Source organism: Scatophagus argus, chromosome 10 (genome assembly GCF_020382885.2).
Source record: "Scatophagus argus isolate fScaArg1 chromosome 10, fScaArg1.pri, whole genome shotgun sequence".
NCBI classification, from domain to species: Eukaryota; Metazoa; Chordata; class Actinopteri; family Scatophagidae; genus Scatophagus; species Scatophagus argus.
Window position 1 is genome coordinate 18,240,486 of NC_058502.1, and position 23,145 is coordinate 18,263,630.

The following is a 23,145-nucleotide window of genomic DNA, read 5'->3' on the forward strand; positions in this document are numbered from 1 at the left end:
AACTCCTTCAAAGACAGGTCATTAATTGGACACATCTGTTGGAAAAACCCATAAGAGATTAGCCTCATCTCCCCAGTGCTGTAACTAAGTAATTAGGCCTCTGCCCTGCTCTGGACAATGCACTAGCTGCACTGAGATGAGATGTGTTCATATTACAGTAGGTGATGAAATTCATTATTCATTTATAGCAATATGCCAGTTCTGTAATTTGAAATCAAAGCATCATAAGAGCAACCCACAAGCCTAGTCAACAAAGGAAAGTTGAAAGCTTCATCAGCGTCAGTTTCACCACAAAACTTTAGGTCAAATATAAAGGCATTAAATCAAATGATGCCCAGAATGATTGGCTCCAGATAAAAGATTGTTAAATGTTGTTACTTAAATGAGAAATGACACAATATGACAAAGTCTATTCTACTCCTCACTAGCTTTAAATTATTGTTAAAAGAAATGCCTCTGGTGCCTCTAGGAACTCTGTATAAAATTATCTGTCAAGAGTCTTGAATTTTTGTCCATTTTTGTCCAAGATTCCATTAACCATTAAATGCATACCTTGTGAGTCAATCCAGTCTCCTATAAATTACATTTATATACAACTTACTTATGATAATAAGCATAATTTGAGGAACACTTAATGCTGACCAAATTGCGTTTTTTCTTAACATAACGAGCAAATGTTCTTAATCAAACTGTATTGAGGATAAAATCAAAATATCAAACATGAATGGAGCCACAGAAAATGTGTCAAAATGTTAACTGACAACAAATTTAATTATTTTTTTTGGCAAAATAAGCAGTCTCGCAATACACTATCTATCTGAAGTGACCACAGCATTATTCAACTTGTTATGTTTAGCCACTGGCAGCAATTAAGGTTAGGGAAAGATGACAGTCTGTTTAAACACAGAAAAAGCCAGCAGTGACTGGAGTTATTGCTAACATTTAATTGAATCACCATCCTTCACTAACGTTAACCAAAATGTGTCTTGCCTAAACACAACCAGAGACAGGAGTCCAGACATAAACTCTGTATTCTGGTGTCACAGTCTTGCACTTTGTATGCCTGCCATCCACCCTCACCACCTCCTTGCAATTCCAGGGTGGTTTATAAATGTGGTGTTCCATTCACTCTGAACTGTCTCTGAACACAATCCAGGCAACAATCATGTTGTCACCACAACATAATTATGAAAAGAAATTAACAAACTTAATTTCTATGAGACTAGGTTTCATGAGTTAAATCTTGTAGACCACGTTGATGTTAGCCATGGTAGTGGCATGGCTCTTTGAATGGTAGTGTTGGCCTGTTGATGCAGTCAACCTTTCAGATTGAAATATGTCAGCAACTACAGAGCTAATTTGTCACAGACTTTTTTTTTTTTACAGTCCCAGAGGATGAATGCTACTCATGATGAGTTTGGTGATCTCTTGACTTTTCCCTGCTGCCAAAAGGTCAAAGCTTTCACTTGTCCTTATCTGCCATGGTTCCCAAATATCTACAAAACCAATGATATCCACATCAGTCCCCAAGCTGTACTTGTTTACTGCTAATTACAGAATGTTGGCTAAACAGCAACATGTTAAAATTGTGGGTGGCACGGTGGTGCAGTGGTTAGCACTGTCGCCTCATAGCAAGAGGGTTCCAGGTTCGAATCCCGTTCTGGGCATGGTCTCCCTGTGCCTGTGTGGGTACTCTGGCTTCCTCCCACAATACCAAAAACATGCACATTAGGTTAATTGGCTACTAGGTGAGAGTGTGTGGTTGTTTGTCTTTGTGTGTTGGCCCTGCGATTGACTGGCGACCAGTCCAGGGTGAACCCTGCCTCTTGCCCGTAGTCAGCTGGGATAGGCTAAGACGGATAAGCGGTATAGAAAATGGATGGATGGATGTTAAAATTGTTCCTGTGAGCTTGTTAGCACGGTAACATTAGCATTAAGCTCAGTCTCACAGAACTGCATGCATACAAATTAAGGCACATTTGTATGGGTTTAACATTGGGGAGGTGAGATTAAACATCAGGAGAAATCACAGGCTGTGGTCTGTGATAAACATGGGCATTTTACAGGCTTAGCCAGCACTTGTCATATTGGTTCCCAGATAGGTCTAAATGTAAAAACATTTCCCGTTTCCTCTACTTCACACAAAAGTCAAATTTCACCCTCAGCTGATTAAAAAATATAAAAAGTAGAAGTACAAGCAGTTCTTTCCACAGAAAAACACTCTGAAAAACACCCTGAAATACAAGGATGTCACCTTGGATAGAAAATTACAGGAAAATCAGCAATTTTGCCAAATGGGTAATTGCCAGAGTAATTATTACTGGTGAGGTAAAAAATGATCGATGTATGTGCTCTGACAGGATTAAAATCACTGACAAGCACAGGTGATGAAAAATCAGGCTTCAGACTTCCCCTGGAGAAATGAACTCAGTCCAAATAGCAACTCTAATCTTGTTTAACAAATCTCTAGCGTCAAAATTTCAGAGATCTATTTTGTTTTTCATGGTATGTTTGACCATATTTTGTGTTACTGTATTACAAATGTACACAGACAAAAGAATGAAGTTATTTGGTTGTTTCAGAGTATTCTCACATTAGCCGTGTTGTTGATTTTGAAGGGTTTTGATGACACTAAAATGACGATACTGTATGTTTGAAGAAAGTGATGTGCCAAGTGGTCTGTAAGATAATTTAGAATCAGAATTGAAGCATGAACACAAGAGTATTAGCTCAGAGGACATAAACTTGACAGCAAAGAGGACCCTTTAACACAGCTGTGTTGCAATGACCACAAGTCAGATGTTTGTGTCAACTAGTTTGTTAAATTTGTTAAGTTTCAGCCTTTGAATGGTTACAATGACTGGTGTTTGGGGGAAAATAATAGTAAATAATGTGTTTTATATAAAGTTATTAAGTCAACATTTAGAAAGGTTGAGGTCGAAATTTCTGTTTAAAATCACAATTTCTATATGTGGAAAAAAATGCCAGCGAATGCACTTAAGGGTCATGTTTTTAGCATTAAAGTGATATAATTATATCATATTTACTTAGCCAAATGCTAACATTTAGTCAGTATTGTGCCTACTGCCAATTTTCCCACCAAAATATTGTGTTTGGGACACATTTATTTGTAATAATGCGCTTCTTCACTGGGGTGCAGGCAGATTATGTGGTTTTAAATGACAAAGACGAATAAATAACAACAAAAGCATTTTGTCATTTTGAAGGGAAATCTCTCCTGATACTTTTTATATTGATCATTTAAACCAAGTGTCAGTTTTGCATTTGTCCTTACTGGTTATAAAAGCTCATTAAATTAACAATCATCATGTGGCTGTATTTGCCACAAAATAAATTATTGATAGCCAGCAGGAGGCTATCTATGAGCATGTCTGTTATTAAAATAGTCTCATTTTCACTCTCATTTCACCACCATGCTTCCACTTAAATTACAACCAAGTGATCTAAGGCTTAATATAACCTTTTCTATGCTGAGTAATTTGATGAAAATAGATGAAAATCAGAAAAAAGAACTGCTGTTCTGTTGGATGGATTGTCACATTTACTGGTTGTTCTCAATGATATATTTAAATGTTATATTGTTATAGCCTAACCTATGAGATGAAAAAATATGATATCTATCAAAAGAGCATAAGATTTACTCCGGTAGTTTGATTTTAAGACCTTCAGAAAAGTCATCTTCACAGTTAAAATGAAACTTTTTGTTCATTTAATGCAGGATCTCCTATTCAGGTTGTGTGCTGCCCTCTCCTCTCCTCTCCTGGCAGCAGCTCTATAATAGGGCTGACAAAATCAACCTCAGACCAGTATCACAACCTGCAAGTCATGGTAAGTTACTGTGTTACACGGCACACACTTTACATTATAATTCAGTCCAATACAACAACTGTCCACTCCTCAGTCACTCCAACCCACCACTTGCTCTTTCCCATCTGTCAAAGTTGAACTTTTAGGGTGATCTACAAAAAAATGTTTTAAAATAGTTTTTAAAATGTAAGAAATCAAATCCTGTTCAAATTTAGAATGTGTATAAAAAGTTGTCTTAGTTTCTCTGTAATTTGTGGGAAAATTTTCATATGCATCAGTGTTATATTTTCCCCTTGAGTTTATTATGACTTCTAAAATCATCTTTTTTGTTTGTTTGTTTTTTAAATTAAAAATGAAATCATTTTCATTGTTGCCCTCTTGCAACACAAAAAGATCATGCAGCTGACCCTCAGCGATGACCAGCAGCACTGGAGAGAGAGGCTGAGAAGTTTCAGATGAAAAATAATTTATGCAAGTGTGAAATCAGATGAGGTGACCACATCAATATTGTATGTTCTATAAGTGTTTCACTATTTTACACATACTTTAATTTGCAAGCTGTCATATTACACTTTACTTTACAATCATTAACTCTGGAAATGTCAAATGTTCAAGATATTTTTTTTTTAATTAAAGAAAATGATGAACCATACAATGTCATGTTGTTCAAATGCTGTAGGAGAAAATAGTAGTGTAGTAATGTAACATTGTGTCAGTATATCAAATTATATTAAAACTAAACCCCTTTTCAATTACAGTGAATCAATATTGATTCTGTGTCACTAAAACAGCAGACATCAACATTGCCATTGATTCAACATAAGCAAAACAAGTACTTATAATTTTGATTTCAATATTTCACTATTGATTAAATAATATTTTGGTATCTGTAAAGTTAATGCTATTTTTTGAAAATAAATCTGTGGCTCCATTCGCGTTTCTGTTGAAATGGGTTTCTGAAAACCTGAGACCTGTATCACTGTTTTACAAAACACAAGCAAGCAAACATAACAAATTTTGAGGCTCATTATTTACACCCTCAGGCTTCAAGAATGTCTTACATTTGAATAACTTGTTGTTTTACAGAAGTATGCAGAAAAGAATGAATATTAACAATAACAGACTTTTTCCTCAGCAGGTGTTGTTTTTATCTAAACTTAACTTTATGGATTGCTGACACATTCCTCTCATTTTGACAGCTTTGATTTTTTTCTCAGTTAATCACATATTGAAAGTAATGCACTATTTACTTCACATACTTGAAGGAGATACTGAGCTGAATATGTCAAGTTTTCCAAAAGCTGGATGATAAAGTCCTTCAGCGCCCTGAGTTGAATTTGGAAGCTTTATCAAATCTTTTGAAATGATAATAAGCCCCTCTTATTGTTTTATCAAATCATTATGTTATACTGCAATGCAAAATATAAAAGCTGTGGTTTCATGAACGTGTAAAGATTTATAAATGTTTTTCCAGCTTGGTTTGTCTTTAAAGTTGAGAAAAGATGCCATTTGACTGAAGCCTTGGATGAAACCACTTCAGTGCCAACTTCAATCTAAAGTTTTGAAAGCGCAGATTTACTTTCATAATTTCCCACACGAATGTAAGTCGAAGTCAGTGGCCCTATCTGTCTGCAGTCTTATGAAATGCATTAAAAGCTTTGTGAGACAATGATTTGACAGGGACCAAAATGTTCCAGGAGCCAACAAGCGAGGAAAATAAGCAGTCGATGCAAAGTTTACTCATCTGCATCTACAGAGTTCCAGGCAGTGTTAGTTCTCGTTGTCCAGAAAGAAACTGCAGCAGCGCTGAATGTCTCATGTATATCTCATTCCACATAAAAGAATCACTTTCCCATACTGCTGTAATAATCTACCTTCATGGACTTCTCACTTATCGGAAGTGAATATTTATGTAAGTTTTTGTTTTTTGTTGCATATCTATCTTCAAATAGGAAGATGACAGCTGAAAGTTATGAATATTTAATGTCACATTTTCAGCATTTATTTCAATTTCTGAGGCAGCACTTAGTTTTTAACCAGAATCACTTTAAATAAAAGAAAGCTTGTTATCTGTAAGTCTGTTATCAGCAGCGCGGCTCATTAGTAGATTTCCGATTCTTCTTTGAGAGGACCAGATGCTTAGAATTTCTGCTGTGAGAATACAGAATAAATTGCAGTCCTCTGTTTCTCTGATGGTGACTTTATTCCTCCAAATTCCACTGTTCTGAACATTAATTTCATTGGACAGCTGCTAAATGCTGCTAAAATGCTTTGAGGATTCCATTTGCACCTTCTGAAATGATTTCCAAGCACATCACCTCAGATCCATTAAATCCAGCTTTGAATCTCTTGACAGTTCTGCAAGTCATCCTTGAAGCCATACGTAACATTCCCATGTGATTACGATGCTCCTTGATCAATCTGAGTGAATCATTTCATGATTGAGAGCCTGAATCTCCAGAGTCTTGGGCCTGAAATTGTCCTTTATAGATTTAGTATAATATCTCCAGCACTGCTCCTCTGCCACTAGCCAGACATTCACATTTTCAATTTCACTTCTTTCTGTCTTGTCTTGCTTCCATATGAGGGTGAGTAATGTTGAATTGTTTTCCCATTCATACATATGTGGAGCACATCTCACACAGTGACAGAAATGCTTTCATTAACTACAACCAGGTTGTGGAATGACGATACAAGAAGAAAACACCTAACTTGACTTTGCCACAAAACCAAGTTAGGTGATTGCTTCTTTGAAGTAATCTGAACCTGGGAGAAAGCAAATCCCTTATTTTCTGTAAATGACACAGGTTGGATAGGTGACTGCAGGTTCAAACCGGCCCGATCCATCAGAGGCTGTTATAGGCCAGGTAGATGATTGATAAGGCTGAGAGCATCTTGGAAGACAGCATTTCAGAATTTCATCGACAACAGGCAGCTTACGCCAATGTGACCTGCTTGCTGAACACTTTTGAAGAGGGCTCAGTTCAACCGAGCAGCGCACATCTCTTGATGTCAGACTGGAGATAGTATTGTGGACTGCTAGGTTATGGTAAAGGGAGCAGCTTTTGTGTGAGCCATGTAGAATACCAAGTGTTTATATATGCAACACAACATTCATCCTTGTGTTTTTTTTCTCTATGGTCCTTGTTTGGTAATTCATCATCCAGGCCTTAATGCATATTGTGAGAGTGCCCGGCGAATGTGTTAGCCACTGGCTCATATGCAGCTGTGGGTTGCCTTGGGATATTGTGTCTGTGAAAACTATAGGGACAACAGGCCTCAGTGCAAACCACCCTGCACAATTTGTTTGTTGTTTTTTTTTCCTTTTTCTCTCTTAAAGAACATACAAAACCTTATCTGGCAGGCAGAAAATGGAGGTTCACACTGTGGGCGACTACTCTGTGGCTTCTTCACTGTGCTTCAGCTTCAAAAGCAGGTAATTTCACTTTGGTCAGAGGGAACGGAAACAGTCTAGGTGGGCAACGTGCTAGAGGTCTAATAATGGAAACCAGGTCTCGAGGGACAAGTACATCTTTCTGAGCAACAGAAAAAGTCCATTACACTCAGCGTTTTTTTGCCTAATGCAACGTCTTATTCGTAATTGAAAATCACAGGTGTGTTGTTGCAAGCAGATCTGAAGCCCAGTGGAGAGTGGTGTCCCTTATGCCACATTTAGACACCTTTAGACAGAGCCTAAAATATTTATAAAGGTAGAGCTGATCTAAAACGGTGGTTACCTTTATTGTAAGCCGTAATCTCAAATCCCTATCATATGAGCTGTTTTTCATTCAGTTGAATTATCTGTTTCTAGGTTGGTTTGTCGACCAACCTCTGGAGTGGCAGAAGCTAAACAATCAAACTACTTATCCATTACTTTTAACTGATTATTTCCCCCGTTTACTCTTAGCTATAGATAGAGGTGAATAAAAAGCAAATGTACCATCTGAACAATATTTGGAATAATGTCAGCACACAACCCAACAAGATATATAACAAAGGTCTAGTTGTTTTTAGACATTTTGATGTAAATCTTTAATTTTAGGAGATTATTTCAACAATTTATCCATTAATTGTGGCAAACTGTTTCAGTTGTTTCATGTTTAGCTATCTGTTTTAATTCTCTCCACACATGCCAACTAGTTTTTTTACTGCATTTCATTTGGCATAACATGAAGTGTTCCAGCTGAGTTGGCGTGAAACCTGTGCTGTGCAGTCAGCCTGTCATAGCTTGTTTCCTCCTAAACACAAATACATGGATGTGGCTTTTTTCTTTTTTTCATCAAATCCTAATTTCTAGCTGAAGCACCACATCCGAGTGTCACCTGAGTATTTATTTTTTATTTATGGCATTGGTTATGTGTTTCCATGCAAATGAATTGATTTAAAATATTTGATTTGAAATAGTTACAGACCTTTGTTATTTGTGTGATGACTTGCTTTTGATTCTTTTTGAACTGCACTTGTGTTCATTTGCATAATCTTTGGATCGTTATGCTTCTCTCTCATACTTAATAGTCCTCCATTTCTAGAAGCTCATGGGCGTGCTTCCTTGTAAACTAATTAATTACTGTAATGATGTGAGTCCTGAATAGGTGACTCGTAGTACAGTAAGAGTTTTTTCCCCACCAGTAATTTCCTCTTCTTTGCATGGAGGACAGGGACTCTTATTCCAGCTTCTGACTTACAGTTCCTTGTACATCTGCTGTAGTCAACATATTCATCACTGAAAGTGACATTGCATTATGCTGTCTCTCCCATGGGGAATGTTAACATTAAACGTCATGCTCAAGCAGCATCATGATAGCCCAGAGGGTGCTTTGCGGGGGAAGAGTGTGTGTGAAAACTTCCATATTAAAAGCATTATAAAGAGCAGATTTTTCACTCCCACCACTCTCATGAAAAATGTACAGCAGCATATTCATTACTTCATTGAGCTAACTGAGTGTGACAAGCGGAGAGCTGCAGCAACTGAGGGCAGGGAGGCAGCACTACAATAAAGCCTTCGGCCACTCTCTGAGGACATGGCTACCCCCGCCGCTCCAGGGAGTTTCATCTCTGCACTCTGTTTGGATTTTTCCAAATGGGTGCCGAACACAGCCCGAGACAGAGTTCACTTCAGCCAATTTTCCCTCTAATCTAATGTGTGCATGGTCATCGAGCAGTAATCAATTCACTGTCTTTACAGTGTGATGAATATGACCCATGAGCTATGACTTAAGTCCCTTATGCTATAAATATGTTCATGCACTTTCTTCAGTTTATGAGACATGCACACATAATCCCAAAAGTGTATGCATGAAGCATTAGTCATAGATGGGGCTCTTTGTCAGAATTGTATTGTATATCATGCATAGAAATACATTAGAAGGCTGTGACTCTTTCGAGATAAAGCCCTATACAGGTATCCACAGACAGCTAATGCATCACGGCTTTATATAGTTATAACATTGAACCTTAATATTTGTCAGTCGTATGTTCCCATTTATCTGTTTAATTTCTTCATGCGATGATTTGCTAGCACAGTTTGTGATGAAGGATACCGTCTGTCTTATTTTGAAGCAACCTCTCCACTCTTGGATGATCCATTCTCTGCAACCCGTAGCCATATCTCCTCCCAGCCCTGCCCTGTCTGGGGTGTCATCCTAGGTCACCCTCAGCCCTCTTGTCTGATTAACAAAAATAATGCCCCGCCTAGAGCAGCATCAGCCCATATTGTCTTCAGCCGTAACACTGCAATTGTGACTTTGCCTTGATGACCCTCAGCAGCAGCAGCAGCAGCAGCAGCAGCAGCAGCGACAATGCCTCTTAATCCAGAGCAACAGTTTCTCTCAGATGAATGCAGCCTGCGCAAATTAATGGCTGCTGCACTGTAGCATTGGGCCTAGCACCATGGGCAAAATGTGAGATTTAAATAATTTCTGAGACTGTGGAGGAGTCTGCAGAATGGCAGACAAGCTGACTAATAACACAGGATTCAGTAACAAGGACTGCACTGATGGTAATGACTGCTCACTCCAGAAATATCCGATTCCCAGCAAAAAATACAGTCATCTCAGACTGAGGTTGGTATTTAAATTCACAAAAAAACAAAACAAAAAAACAAAAACCTGAAATAATTGGGAAACAAAGCACTGGGGGGAAACAATACAGTGTGTGAAGGAATTTATGATATGGGAATAATTTATGGTTTCCAAATGTAATAAATCATGTGGACCTCTGGACCTATAAAGCCTCATTCATTAGAAATGAATATGAATATATAATCAGCGTGGCTCTCCTGAGACATAAGGCTGATGCAACAAATAGTATGTTTATTATCTGGAGAACGATTTCAAAAGGAGCTCATAACAGATCTCACAAGTGTCATTTTATGCTCTCCTTTTGTGGAGGAACATTGTGTGGGAGTCGGGCATATTCACCACTCAGTTATCAGAATAACTCTAATTAGGCTATTTTTAACACATCCTTTTCAACCGCTCTCGGGTGTTTACATTTGCTAATGACAGCCTGAGTAAAAATCATCTATCAACAAGCATCACCATCATCGCCACTGACACATTAACATGGATCCTTTCACAAGGAAAAGACCACCAAGCCAGGGTGCTTTCACTGGCTGTACAGAGCATGCATAGGGCTGTGTAGCCTCAGTTTGTGTGCTTATATATTTAGGTGGTATATTTAGATTTGCACATTACATCTCAAACTACCCAAGCAAACTAATTAACAGGCACTGAGGCACACAGTATTTGGTGTTTTTTTGCTCCAGCGAATATAAGACAGTTCTTTCAAGCCAGCGCACTCACCAGATTACACCCTTTGTGGAAACACTTTTCACATCCATGTGATTTACATAATTTTCATTTAGTTTACTGTCAACATTAAAAACACAACCTCTATTTGAAGTTTTTCTGTCAGCTAACAACACTTCTGCTGAAGAAAATGCCTTGTTTAGCCTGCATGCGCACTGAAAAATCTTTTTAATGTTTCTCTGGGACTTAAACTGTGTCTGAGGTATTCAGTATTAGGTTTATGGTCACCTTGCTGTACTATAATAGTATTTTTAATGTCATAATGTATCATCATAATTTTACAGCTGGGACTTACATTTTTCCCCGTTATATTTAATTTGTAGGACAGCATACGCAGGCCTGTTTCTGGAGTTACCACCTAACACAGGTTCCATTACTCCATCTAGTGGTCTGTTACAGCAAAAGTGGAAAACTAGCCTACCATCTTCTACAGACAGGAAAATATTTATTTATTTTTTAAAGAAAATTAACAATTCCTAACTCATCACAAGAAATAGCACCCTCTTGGGAGGATCAGTTCTCCAAACCCCGAGGCAAGGCCAAGTCTTCTCATTATTATTTGCTACCAAAACACATCTGTTCTCCAGGGACAATAGCTGCCCCTGACTACTGCAACATTTTTATTTGGTCAGTGTGATAAATCAGTGGCTGTAGGTTGCCAAAATATGGCAGCTCAGAGGAAACAATATTGATTGTGAATGTTCCCCCTGGGGCAAACTATTGGTGTTTGGCATCCAAAATAGACATCTTTGTTCTCTGTTATTATAACAAATATGAAATAAATGTTCACACATAAATGATGTGCAAAGGTATGTGGAGCTACACACATGCACAGCCTGCAGGTCATGTTGCCCCTCTACACATCGGTAATTTGATCTGAGCAGCAAACACAGACGGTCTCTGGGCAACCATCGCTCACTGCATCATTATGCCTGACAGCAGATCTATGACCTGCTCTGGCAAGTACACACAAACGGACACACACACATACACTGCAAGTTTCTCTCCTGGTAATAATGACTGCAGTTTTGGATTCCTCCAGGCCGTTCTCCACAGAGCTACATGTCATCAGACAGCTGAATTCTAGTCTGTACGGAGCTGGTGGCAGACATGGACTGGGACCCGGGCGAGAACACTCTCCCTTTGCTCGATTTCATGCCCCTACTGAACACGTTACCCTGGCTCCTTTACGAGATGACGTCCCCCTGCTGGATCCTTGCTGTGGACAGCTGAGTGCTGGAGCGGAGGTAGAGCTGGGGGTCAAAGGTCGACAGAAATTCATAGATTTCCATCATGTGGCCTCTGCTCTGTGGGTCCCTCCAGGTTTCAGTGAGAGGCCACAAACAGCCTTAAACCCCTCCAGTACCTGTGTAGATCTGAGAGAAGACAAGGCCTGGAATTCCAGGAGGATCCCTGATGCAGCCTGGAGAGCAAGACTCAGTGGTAAAATGACAGGAGATCCATTTATCATTGCCCCAAATAACACCATTGTTGCTAATACTAATATCCATCACAGTTTAAATGAGATGCTGTGCAGGCTACAGTTGTGACGTGGGACAATATTTCGGTTTGAGACAAGTCAAAATTGGCTTACTGACAGGGCAAGTACTCCAGGACCCCAACACTCAGGGGCATAAAATAAACTTAAACCAGACTACAGCTGATATGAGTAGCCAGTTAACTGATTCACTGTTTAACAGAAAATTAAGTGGCAATCAATAATTAATTAATTAATTAATGACACCCTGACCCTTTGATTTTATGTGTCAGCTATTATGTGTCTTATATCGTAGCAAATTAAATATCTTTGAAATTTGTTCTATTGACCTTGGCAAAGTCTTTGTTGGAGAAAGACATTTATCACTATTTATGGACATTTTATAGACCAAATACTACTACTCTACTACTCTGAACAGATATAGTCACAGAGATTTTTATGTTCTTGTTTGATCCCAAGGTTCAACCAATCCTCTTAAATTTCAACCACACTCAATGAGGACAGCAACCAAAGAAACTTCACACAACAGTTTACCTGATAAACACACTGGACGTCAGGTGGGTGATGACTGTACTGACTTTCCTACTGAAGTGCTTTGCAGAACATAACTTTTTCACTCCGTAGTATTCATATTCTCCCTGTCTACATATATATATATATGTATATGCACTGTATGAACTCCAACAGGTTTTTGTTTTCATTTTTCTTAATTTTTCCTGTTTAACTCTCTGAGCACAGAAACACTCATTGATTTATACATCCAATTTACTGCTGCACTGACACTGAAAACATTTGGTTGAAGTAATGGTTCGATTTCTACACAAATTAGTTACTACATTTCATCACATCACTTGTGAATTAATTACATTATTATCATAACACAAACACATATTAAATATGAAAGCCTAATCCATTTAATCCCATTGGGTCTCACCACACATGTTAACTCATCGCATTAGCCGGCTGTTATGTGGGCAGGTGTTCACCGTGAGAACATAATCATGTTTTATTGTTATTACTATTAATTTGTTTCTGAGTCTGCTAATTGAAGAAATCATAATTAACTTGACATACATTATGTTTTAGGAGAAGCTTTTCGGTACTCAGATGTAGGGAAGGATTCTCAGTGCTGTCTCGTGAATGGAGGCTTGGTTGGCACCTGTGTTTACCCAGTTTGATATGTGGGAGCAGAGTGCTGAACACAGTGCCACTTCTTGGTATATAAAAACATCAAATTGTTTATTGGCTCATTTATTTTCACTTAAGAGATTGTATCTGTATTTTTTTTTTTTTTTACTTTTGTCTTTACTTTTGTTTTGCATTTAGACAACACCCTGCCATTTTGTGTTTATAGGCAGGCTAAAATCATTGCTACAAGGGACTGAATATTTCTAATGGTAATCCGGTGGAGATAATCATGTTTTTCAGGATTGATCTGAAAGACACAGGTGATCTCTTGCAATGTTCAATGTTGTTATCTTTTAAAGAAATATCTCAGCAACTGGATTGCCATGATCCTACACACACTCATGCCCTCCCATGTGTAATTTATATTAACTTTGGTATTCCCTTCTCTGTTCATTTAGCACCACCATCTGGACAAAAAATGGACTTTAGTTTATGTAAAAATTACCACATTCCCACTTAGTGCTAATGTGCAAATGCTCGCGAACACAGTAAACATTGTATCTGGAATTGACACTGTGAGCATGTTAGCACGCTCATGTTAGCACAAAGCATTGCTGAGCCTTGAAGTAAGTCCTCATGGACCTTCTAGTATGGTTGTAGACACTTAGTCTTGTTTTATTCTATGTCTTATTAGATATTTGGAATTTTATATCTTGATCTCATTATTTATTTATAATTACTGCAGGGATTTTGAAACTGTGCAGCCTGGAGTCAGATAAGCTGATGTAAGAGGTATAATACTGTTTCTATTAAAATCTAATCATCTGCCTATACAAGAAATGAAAATTAATGTTTTGCTATATGGTGCTATAACAATATACATATGAATAGACATGTTCAAATTACCTATCTTTATATAGAACTGAACAAGACCTTTATGAAAGACATATTAAACAAAAGGAGACAGAAAAAATATCATCAATAATTAGACTTCATGACTTTTCAGCATCTCACGTGCTAATCTCCTAATTTTTGGCACTTGCTGCCTTTTCAAATGGATTGACAATAATAATAATTAGATTATGAATATTGTTTATTAAGGATGGCTTCCCCTCTGATATGAGACTGTGGACAGACAACTCACGGGTGGTTCAGCGCCTCAGATATACTTCTGCAACACAGAGGTCAGAACACAGAAACCTTTAATTGTCTCATTTCAGTAATAATAAAGCTAAATAAAGCTCACTTCCCATGTAATTAATTACATTTTTGCTTTGAGGGTTATTGAAAGGGTTGATTTTGTGTTCCAGTACTAGTCATCAGGGGGACAGTATGTCCTCTTGTTGTGTTACCTGCTGTTCAATGAAATGATGTAGATGAACTGTAGCCTTGTTTAAGCCTCAGGGAAGAATCAGCTCCCCAGTTAATAAGCTGCCTAGTTTACGTCATGAAACTATGGGAGCTGTTTAAGAATTCAAATTAAAGAAAATAACATTTGGGAATCACGCTAATCAATTAGATTCAAGGAACTTTGTTCTGGTAGTTAATGGCTGGAATTTCCCATCTGTGTGCAGGAGTTACGAGGATGTTGGATGGGATAGAAAGTTAACCCGGCACTTGAAGGCACCACAAACTCCCAGGGAGAAAATGGCAGATCCAGTGAGTGAGTGTCCCTCATCGAGGCGCTATAGTAGTGGACCTCAGTTGTGGCAGGTGAGCCTTGGAGAACAAAGAATACCGATGAGACCAAGGCTGGAGCAAATTTGTTTTCAGCTGTGGGCTTCTAGACATTTTCACTCCTTCTCACAGCTGGCTGAAAGAAACAGAAATGCTGTGCTTATGTAATTAATTAGTGGTGCTTTTTAAGGAAGTAATTTAGAAAATCAATCTAATTGGGTTACCTGAAGATAAAAAAAGTAAAATACAAAATGTTTGAAAATGAAAAACAATTTTCTTTCCAACACTCACTAATTTGTTTTATTGTTGTTTCAGTGAAAGGTATAAATGAGGTATTTTTTCTCAAATGCTTTCCCTCATTCCACCATGTTTCAGTAACTCTGCAGACTGCAGCTCTGTACTCTTTGTGCTGTACAGCAACGTGCCACCGATCAGCCACAACATTAACACCACTGACATGTGAAGTGACTAACATTAATCATGTTTACAACGCAATATTCTGCAGGGAAACCCTGGGTTCTGGCAATCATGTGGATGACCTTTGACACAAACCACCCACCTAAACATTGCTCACTAAATATACCAAGCAAGTGGTATTAGTATTGTGGCTGCTGTGCTCATTATGGCCCTAGTGCAGCACACTGGCTATCAGTTTTGACCAGCTGGAACACAATGTAAAATGCGGAAGGCACATAAAGGATGTGTCTGGGGATAATCTGTTTCCATCAAATCCCATGAACAGGCCAAAACCAGCAATGAATTGATGCAGTAATGTACTGAAGGTGCTGTATCCAGTATCTGATATAACTTATCAGGAATGAAGTAAAATAGCCTTCAAACTAGAGCTGAAACTGAGCCAAATAACATTATCCTAAATTATTTTATCCTCACCGTCTTCTGCTACCACTTCAGCTGCAGAACCTTAGCTGGTCCCTTCACTGATCTCAGTGAACTGTGGTCCTGAATCTGTTTTATTACTCTGGTCACCCTACTCCACATTTGGATGCCTCTATATTGTGGGATGTCAGCTTATTTTCTTGTGACTTTATAACCTTGCTAGTCCTCACGGGGTCAGTGTGGATATTTAAAGATGTCTTCCACAGAAATGTTAAAGGGGTGGGCGGGGCTGTGGGACCCGGCCAGGTAACTGTACATGTTGTCCAAGATGAAGGGCTGGGGATGTTTTGATGTGTGATATTTTCATGCTTTTTGTAAACAAGAAACAGAATTTAGAATATCACCTGACTTATCATTTAAGTCTTCAAGACAATGTAGTAGTAATGTAGTGATACCAACTACTGCATGCAGCTTTTTATTAAAGCTCAGATGACCGAGTTTATTTTTCAGCACTATTGAAGTTCAGGTCAGATTACAGCTTGTCGCATGTCTACCTCTATGGGTGTAGTGAAGGGAGGGCCTTTGAGGTTGTCAGGAGTGAATTTTTGACTAAAGATGCCTGATAAATTGTGCTAAACCATGTGTTGTTACTGTCCTTTACCAGTCTGTAGGAGCTGAGTGGAACAGACAGCAGCTTCGACTGAGGAATGATGCCAAGAAACCCGTTTCATTGTAAGTTTAAAAACATGCACCACCTTTTGTCATAAGAGTAGCGATATTAACGAGAATCACAAGCTTTACACCAGCATCTTCTCTCTCCTCTTCAGCTGCAGTGGATGTCCCAGGTCCGGTCAGATCCCTCTGTACACGTGAGTGCTTCATGTTTGAGTGGTTGCTACAGATGTCTCACATACGGCGACTGTTCTGCTCTGTAAATAGCTTGGAATTGTCTGCCACAAAAGCTTCATTCAGTGCAGAGGACGAGTCTGTATTTTTGAATGGTCTGCTTTCAGATTGTAGTAAGTGCTCTTTACAAATAGATGTTATTTTGTATGAAGGGTTTTCAAAGAGGTAATGCTTTGTACATGAAGAACAAAAACGCTGTACAAACTAAACTGACAGCTGAAAGGACAGAAAGAGACAAAGACACCTCTGAGCAACAGTTAAATGAGACTATAATAAATCATTAAGTCATTGCTGAGTATCAAAATCTGTGCAGAATTAAATACAAACAGGTTCTTGTTTCAGTGCCAGAAGTAATTGGCATGTTGCTGATCACCATCACCATCAAGTTTTATGTCTGTCAGGACCTAATAGTTTGTGAAATTATAATAAAATGTTTTCATCACTTTAAGGGTCAATGTAACTGATAGTAATAGTAATAGTAGTAATAATAATAATAATATATACTATGGTTCCATAAAAACTGTGATATTTTCTGAGAGACAGCTGAGAGACAGCTTCTGAAAGACAGCTTTGTGAATGTCCCGCCCTTGTTCTAATGTGTTTGCAGTGGTACAGTCGGCTCTGAGAACATGGATAACATTGACAACATGGATGAAGACTTTCACCCACTGACCCTTAAAAGGAGTATCATACCTCCATACACGTCAACAGCATGGCAAGACATATCATACATGCACACACACACATGTTCTCTGTGGATCTCAAGAGCTCTTATTTTTACATCATCACACTGGTGACTGGTGTCTGTCTGTCTCCATGCTTGTCCTTCTGTCTGTCTGTCCCCCTGTCATGAATCATGAATACCTTCAGGTGATTGTCACTGCACCATGTCATGTACTTTTTACTACATATATGGACAGACATGGATGTAAACTGCAGCTTGACTGGTTGGTGGAGGCACACAACCTCAAGGAATGCGATTCAGAATGAAATTCGTATTGCAGATGAATTTATTTTTTTTTTATTACACTCTGGAGATTGCAGAACGTGGTAATATCCAGCCTCCTGTTACAGATTCTGATGAATAATGTGTAAACTTCTGGTTTGTGTCAGCCGACCCACCATCCCTGGATATACAGGCAAGGCTGTCTATGCTAGCTCTGCTGCTGGTGCTGTAGTTTCTGTCTCCAGCACTGCAGACTCCTCTGGGTAAGTCTTCAAAGCAACTTTTTTTGAGACTACTATCACTAAAGTGTGTTCTCAGTCCTTATGAGCTATTTTTTAATAAACCCGTCACCTTCTTTTTTTATTCTCTTGACATTCGTTTGTACAGTTTCTACTTTCTAGTCAGTTGCACACTGAGATTTTTTTTCCACCGTCATCCATAGCACACTTTTTTGAGTTTAAGACACTGAAAAGGAGTGATCATAAATGTCCACTGGAGGGCGTTCTAATGCACTCCATCAACATCATGCCTCAGGCAGTACTTTGACTTCACCATACAGATGTGCTCTGCAGTGGTAGAAGTATTTAGATCCCTTAGGTGAGTAATAGTAGCAATACTATAATGTAAAAATACTGTAAAAGCCCTGCATTCCTACTTCTATTCCTAAATAAAAGAAAAAAGTACCAGCATTAATATATTTGAAGTATTAAGGGTAAAAGTGCTTATTTTGCACAATGAACCATTTCAGAATTGATTTGTATGTTTATCACTTTAATATTGGTGAGAATTGGGCTCACTTTAAAGATTACTATTGGATAAGTTATTCCATAATAATATATCAGAATTCATGTATTTTCTATTAATAATCTAAATCTATAAGGTAACTAGAAACCAACGCTTCAATAAAACATGTAAATTAGTAAAGAAGCAGTAAATATTTGCCCCAAAAATATTGAAGTGTAAAGTAGCCAACAAGTACAAGTACATCAAAATTGCACTTAAGTACCAGTAATAGTAAATGTGCTTTGTTATATTCCACCACTGATGCTTTCTTTGCTGTCCCTGACTCATCTTTAATAACAACTACTACAGTGGGTCATACTGAGTTAATGATTAATGTAATATATATATTTATATATACAATTATATAATGTATTATTATATAATATGAAATATCTTGAAGATGCTTTTTTTCACCCATCATCTAATTAACTATAGAACATTTGCATGTTCTATAGTTCTTAATATATAAATTAAAAAGCATAATGTGCTATATTAGAACATGCAGGCCTTTCTCAAAGAGTCTCAAAGAGTTCAACCTTCATGACAACCACTGCAAGAGTGTCTTATGTCAGACCAGATGGCTTTGAGTCCTACTGATCTTGACCAAACAACACAAAGGCATATCCTCACAGAGGTTCACCATCTTTCATTCACAATTTATTCTCACCAGATAAACAACCTTAATTCAGGTTGAACCAAACATACAAGCCACAAAACAGATTCCATCAGGAAATGCATGGCAGATCTGTTCTTCTGAGCTTTTTTTTGCCAATGTGCATTTGAGTGGCATCAATTTAAGCTTCAAGTATTTGCATCAGCTAAAAGTGCATCTTATTGTTTTGGATGAGCGGGCTGGTGACATACAAGTTAATGGTCAGTTGGTTAACTACAATAATTGGAAATGTTAAGACAGTGATTAAAAACCAGTGGATGTCATTCCTGGAGACAGACAGGAAGGAAATTGGAAGTCTTGGAAAACTGGGGAGAAAATGACACGAAGGTTAATTTGAGGGCAAAACAACACTGTCTTATAGCAGAGATTTTTACAGCAGATTTCTGATTTTGATTTTCTTACATGGCATCAAGAGCAAAAGAATATGTTTCCTTTAAGAAAATGTAATGTCCCAAAATAAAAACGTTAACCGTGATAAAGTCAGTTAACATGAATGAAAATGATAAGCACTTTAAAACATCTCACTGTGTAGAGCGAACATCCCTCTGCTCTGGGAGTGTTGGCTGTCTGTTAAGGAGGTGGAAACCTGTTTCCTAGTTGGGCCCCAATTGAGCGAACTTTACCGCCTTTTGGAGCAGGCATTTCCAGATGGCTGAATCCAGAGCAGCTCGTGGTAATCGTGGTTTTTCACAACCTAGATCCATTTTCCTGGTGCCCGACACCCCCTGAGATCTGTTTCCTCTGCTGATTAGGCTGGCCTCCCATATTTTTTCCCCAAAACAGAAAAAAGACAAGCACTTGGATTGATTAACTGTCTGCTGCAACGGTCAGACGTCTTCTGGATTTTTACTTGTCAAAGCTAACTCATTTCACAAGTTCCTATGGGTATTTTTTTTAAGAAGCTGTCTGTAGCAGTGTTAGTTATTTTAAAGTTAATTAAGTTTACTGTTGGGTTCTTAGACTTGATCCAAAATAATGCATAATCTGCTCACTCAAAATCACCATATTTTCACAGGACAATCAAAGAAACACCGGGTGCTACTTTTGGCCGTGCAGCACCCCTCTCCCGAATGGTGACCACCGTGACCCCCCGCAACCCCTTCCTGAGACCTGCACCTCCTGCCTCGCACTCAAACGCACCAGGACACATTAGACAAAGCAGATGAAAAAGTTTTGAAGGTGTCAGCCTTCTTTTTATGCCATCCAATCTGTTTATATGAATACAGCTATAATGATGTGATGTCAGTGACTGATTCGGAGTGAGTTGGAGAATAATGAGATGCCCCATTATCATAATTTCCCTGATTTAGATGAGTGGTTTTCTAAGTCTGGGTGGTGAGCTCTCGCATTGTCCTTTTAAACATTCACGCTCTCACTGGCTTACTGTGTATGTGTGTGTGTGTGTGTGTGTGTGTGTGTGTGTCTTTCAGCCCACACTTGCCTGCAGGCAATGCACGAGACCAGAGAACAGAGAAATATTTAGGGAAGTAAGGATTTACTGCTCTCCTATTTAATGGTATAAAAAACTTGTTGCAGGTGCAAGTGAACAGTTATGAGTATGATTTTGGCATTAACTGAAGCTTATTTTCTCAGGAAGCACATATTAAATACAGCCTGCTCTCTGTGCTGCACACATCAGAGGTGTTAGTTTTCTGTTGATGTGCCTGCAATGCAAATCGACATTATTAAGTGTCTGGCAGCTATAGCTTTATGTTTGTGGTTTGTGCAGCTTCACGCTTACACAGGAAATAGGGATGAGCTGGTTTTCCTGTTTCTCTCCATCTATATGTTGTTTAGATTTAAATTTAAAGGATTTTTACTTTACCACACTGCTGATTTTGTGAGGAGTTCAAGTGATGTGATAGTCCTACTCCGCATCTCAGTTACATTATCTTACATTTATTGTCATTACAGAGGCACTTCAATGATTGAGCATTGCACTTCCATAAAGTTGGCGGCTCACAATAATAAAGAAAAATGGTGTAAGAGAAAAAGAATGGTCATAACTGTATCAAAGTATCAAAGGCTGAAACATTGTGACTTTTATTGGGGTAACCATGGGATACCTCCAATATTGCATCCTCCATTTCTCATCATGCAGCTCAATAGTGTCTTTCATCAGACATAATCAGTTATTATATAAAATTCTGTACACCTGTTGTCGGTGTCACATTTAGTTTTTACCGTTGTAAATGAATAGTCAATCTTGATTTGCAGATTTTTAATTTAAGAAATAAATCCTTTTTCTCCTGTAAGAATAAAGATTACATATATTTACAATGGCATTTCCAGAGTGAAAATGTAATTTCCCATTTCAGATATCACTAACTGCCTTTGATATGTTGAATATATCAACAAACCATGTCTGCATATGACTAAAATTAACACATTCATTTAGGTTATTTTACCACTTTGATAAGCAGAAATTCCATTTTTGGTAACTAGTAAGAATGTAATTTTTGCTCATTTCAGCTGAAATACAATCGTAGGTATCTGAAATTCCATTTTTATTAAGGACAACTGTAGATATTTACTGTACAATGAAGATTTCCAACAGTAGATATCATTAATTCATTGCAATTTGCAATGAACGAACTCTAATGAAATCTAATGGGTAACGTTAGCAAGCCCGTTGAGAACACTTGCATAAACACAACAACCACGGAGTCATTGCTCCTCTTTTGATAACTGCTAAAACATCCAGGACCAGACCGCTCGCTCCACTGAACACACAGCAGAAACTAAACCTCCGTGAAACTCGTGGTGAAACGTGCACGAGTTGACTCTCAAAGCATCTGATGAGCATAACTGGGCTTAGTGACTTTCAGATTTTAAATCATGCGTTGTTCCCCAAGTGAACTTCATGTGTACATAAAAAACCCAACATTCACGGTAGGTTTGTGAAGTTTTAATTTTAATGAATCCATTAAATTGATGGAGAGCAGTTTTCCTTTTGGTTTGATGTCATCTAGCAGCTCTGTTGGTGGTTGATGTCTATTAACCACCATTTAATGCACGGGACGATGTTGATTTTGAGCCTAATCAGCCACATTATTAGATGATGGCGGGACCTGACTACTATTAACTTTTCAAACTAATAATGATCATTATTTCACCTATTTAGGATGGTTAGAGATGTTTTAGACATGTAATTTAACGTTTGGGAAAACACTGTTATTTGCCTTATTGCTGAGAGTTAGATGAGAATATTGATACCACTCTCATATCTGTTTGCTACATATGAAGCCTAGCAGCACATCTAAAGGTCCTTACTTCCTGTGGTATGAATCTTGTCCAAAATGTTCTCATCTTACAAAAGGTTGCACAGTTTCATCAAAATTGGCTTTATATTGTACAAAACCAATAAAATTGCCTAAATGCCCCTCCACACACACACACACACACACACACATAAACACACACACCACCCTCAGATTTCCCAGCCTGTGGTCTGAATCTCATCACTGGCTCCTTTTCAAAACAGGCTCACAAACATCATGATTGATTCAGCCACTATCCTCCAGGATCTCTCAATGCCTGCCTGGGCTGGAGATTAATTTCCTTTTCCTCATCTTAATTTTTACTCATCGCCTCTCCATAAAAAGGCTAAATGTCAAGCATGCCTGACTCCTTCTAGTGACACGTCTATTCCAGCAGATAATTACCATAAGGAAATAGATGCTTTAGTGTGCGGAGGGGAATTTAATTTACTCTGACATCCTCACAGCATAATGCATTCCTAAAGAAAGAGAGTTTTTCAGTTTGCAATTGACTTTTTAGATAAATTGGACTATTTAATGTGATTATCAGCCTTGAACGTCTTTGACTTATTAAGGTGTTGAAACCAATTAAGGGTTACATGGTGCTCATGCTTCCAAATGTGAAACAGTGAATACTGCTTAAAGATCCATGAAATAAGAACCAGCCAGTGCCTTTTGTTCAGCAGTCGACCGCCTACATTGTCTGATGATGTTTTGAGACTTGCCAGGTAATGATATTAATTACAACAACATGGCTTGCTTCGGGTTGTGGATTAACCTGAGGGAGCAGTTGATTTTCA

The 23,145-nt window shown here is 38.2% G+C and overlaps 1 protein-coding gene across 1 annotated transcript; it reads left to right on the forward strand.

Moving 5' to 3' along the window:
• The first annotated feature begins 11,653 nt into the window (after window positions 1-11,653).
• On the forward strand, window positions 11,654-20,494 carry LOC124066283 (spermatogenesis-associated protein 48). Its single transcript, XM_046402551.1, has 8 exons — window positions 11,654-12,080; window positions 14,009-14,048; window positions 14,838-14,976; window positions 16,442-16,509; window positions 16,605-16,646; window positions 17,291-17,398; window positions 17,797-17,892; window positions 20,101-20,494. The coding sequence occupies exons 1-8, from the start codon at window positions 11,654-11,656 to the stop codon at window positions 20,249-20,251; spliced, it is 1,071 nt and encodes a 356-aa protein (XP_046258507.1). The 3' UTR covers window positions 20,252-20,494.
• The last annotated feature ends 2,651 nt before the right edge of the window (window positions 20,495-23,145 follow it).

Excerpts from the sequence above, each read along its gene's own strand:
- LOC124066283 (XM_046402551.1), top strand. The coding sequence starts at position 11,654 with ATGACTGCAGTTTTGGATTCCTCCAGGCCGTTCTCCACAGAGCTACAT. Across the intron at positions 14,049-14,837 it reads CTGGAGTCAGATAAGCTGAT|GAGTTACGAGGATGTTGGAT; the intron begins GTAAGAGGTATA and ends ATCTGTGTGCAG. Across the intron at positions 17,399-17,796 it reads CCATACACGTCAACAGCATG|CCGACCCACCATCCCTGGAT; the intron begins GCAAGACATATC and ends GGTTTGTGTCAG.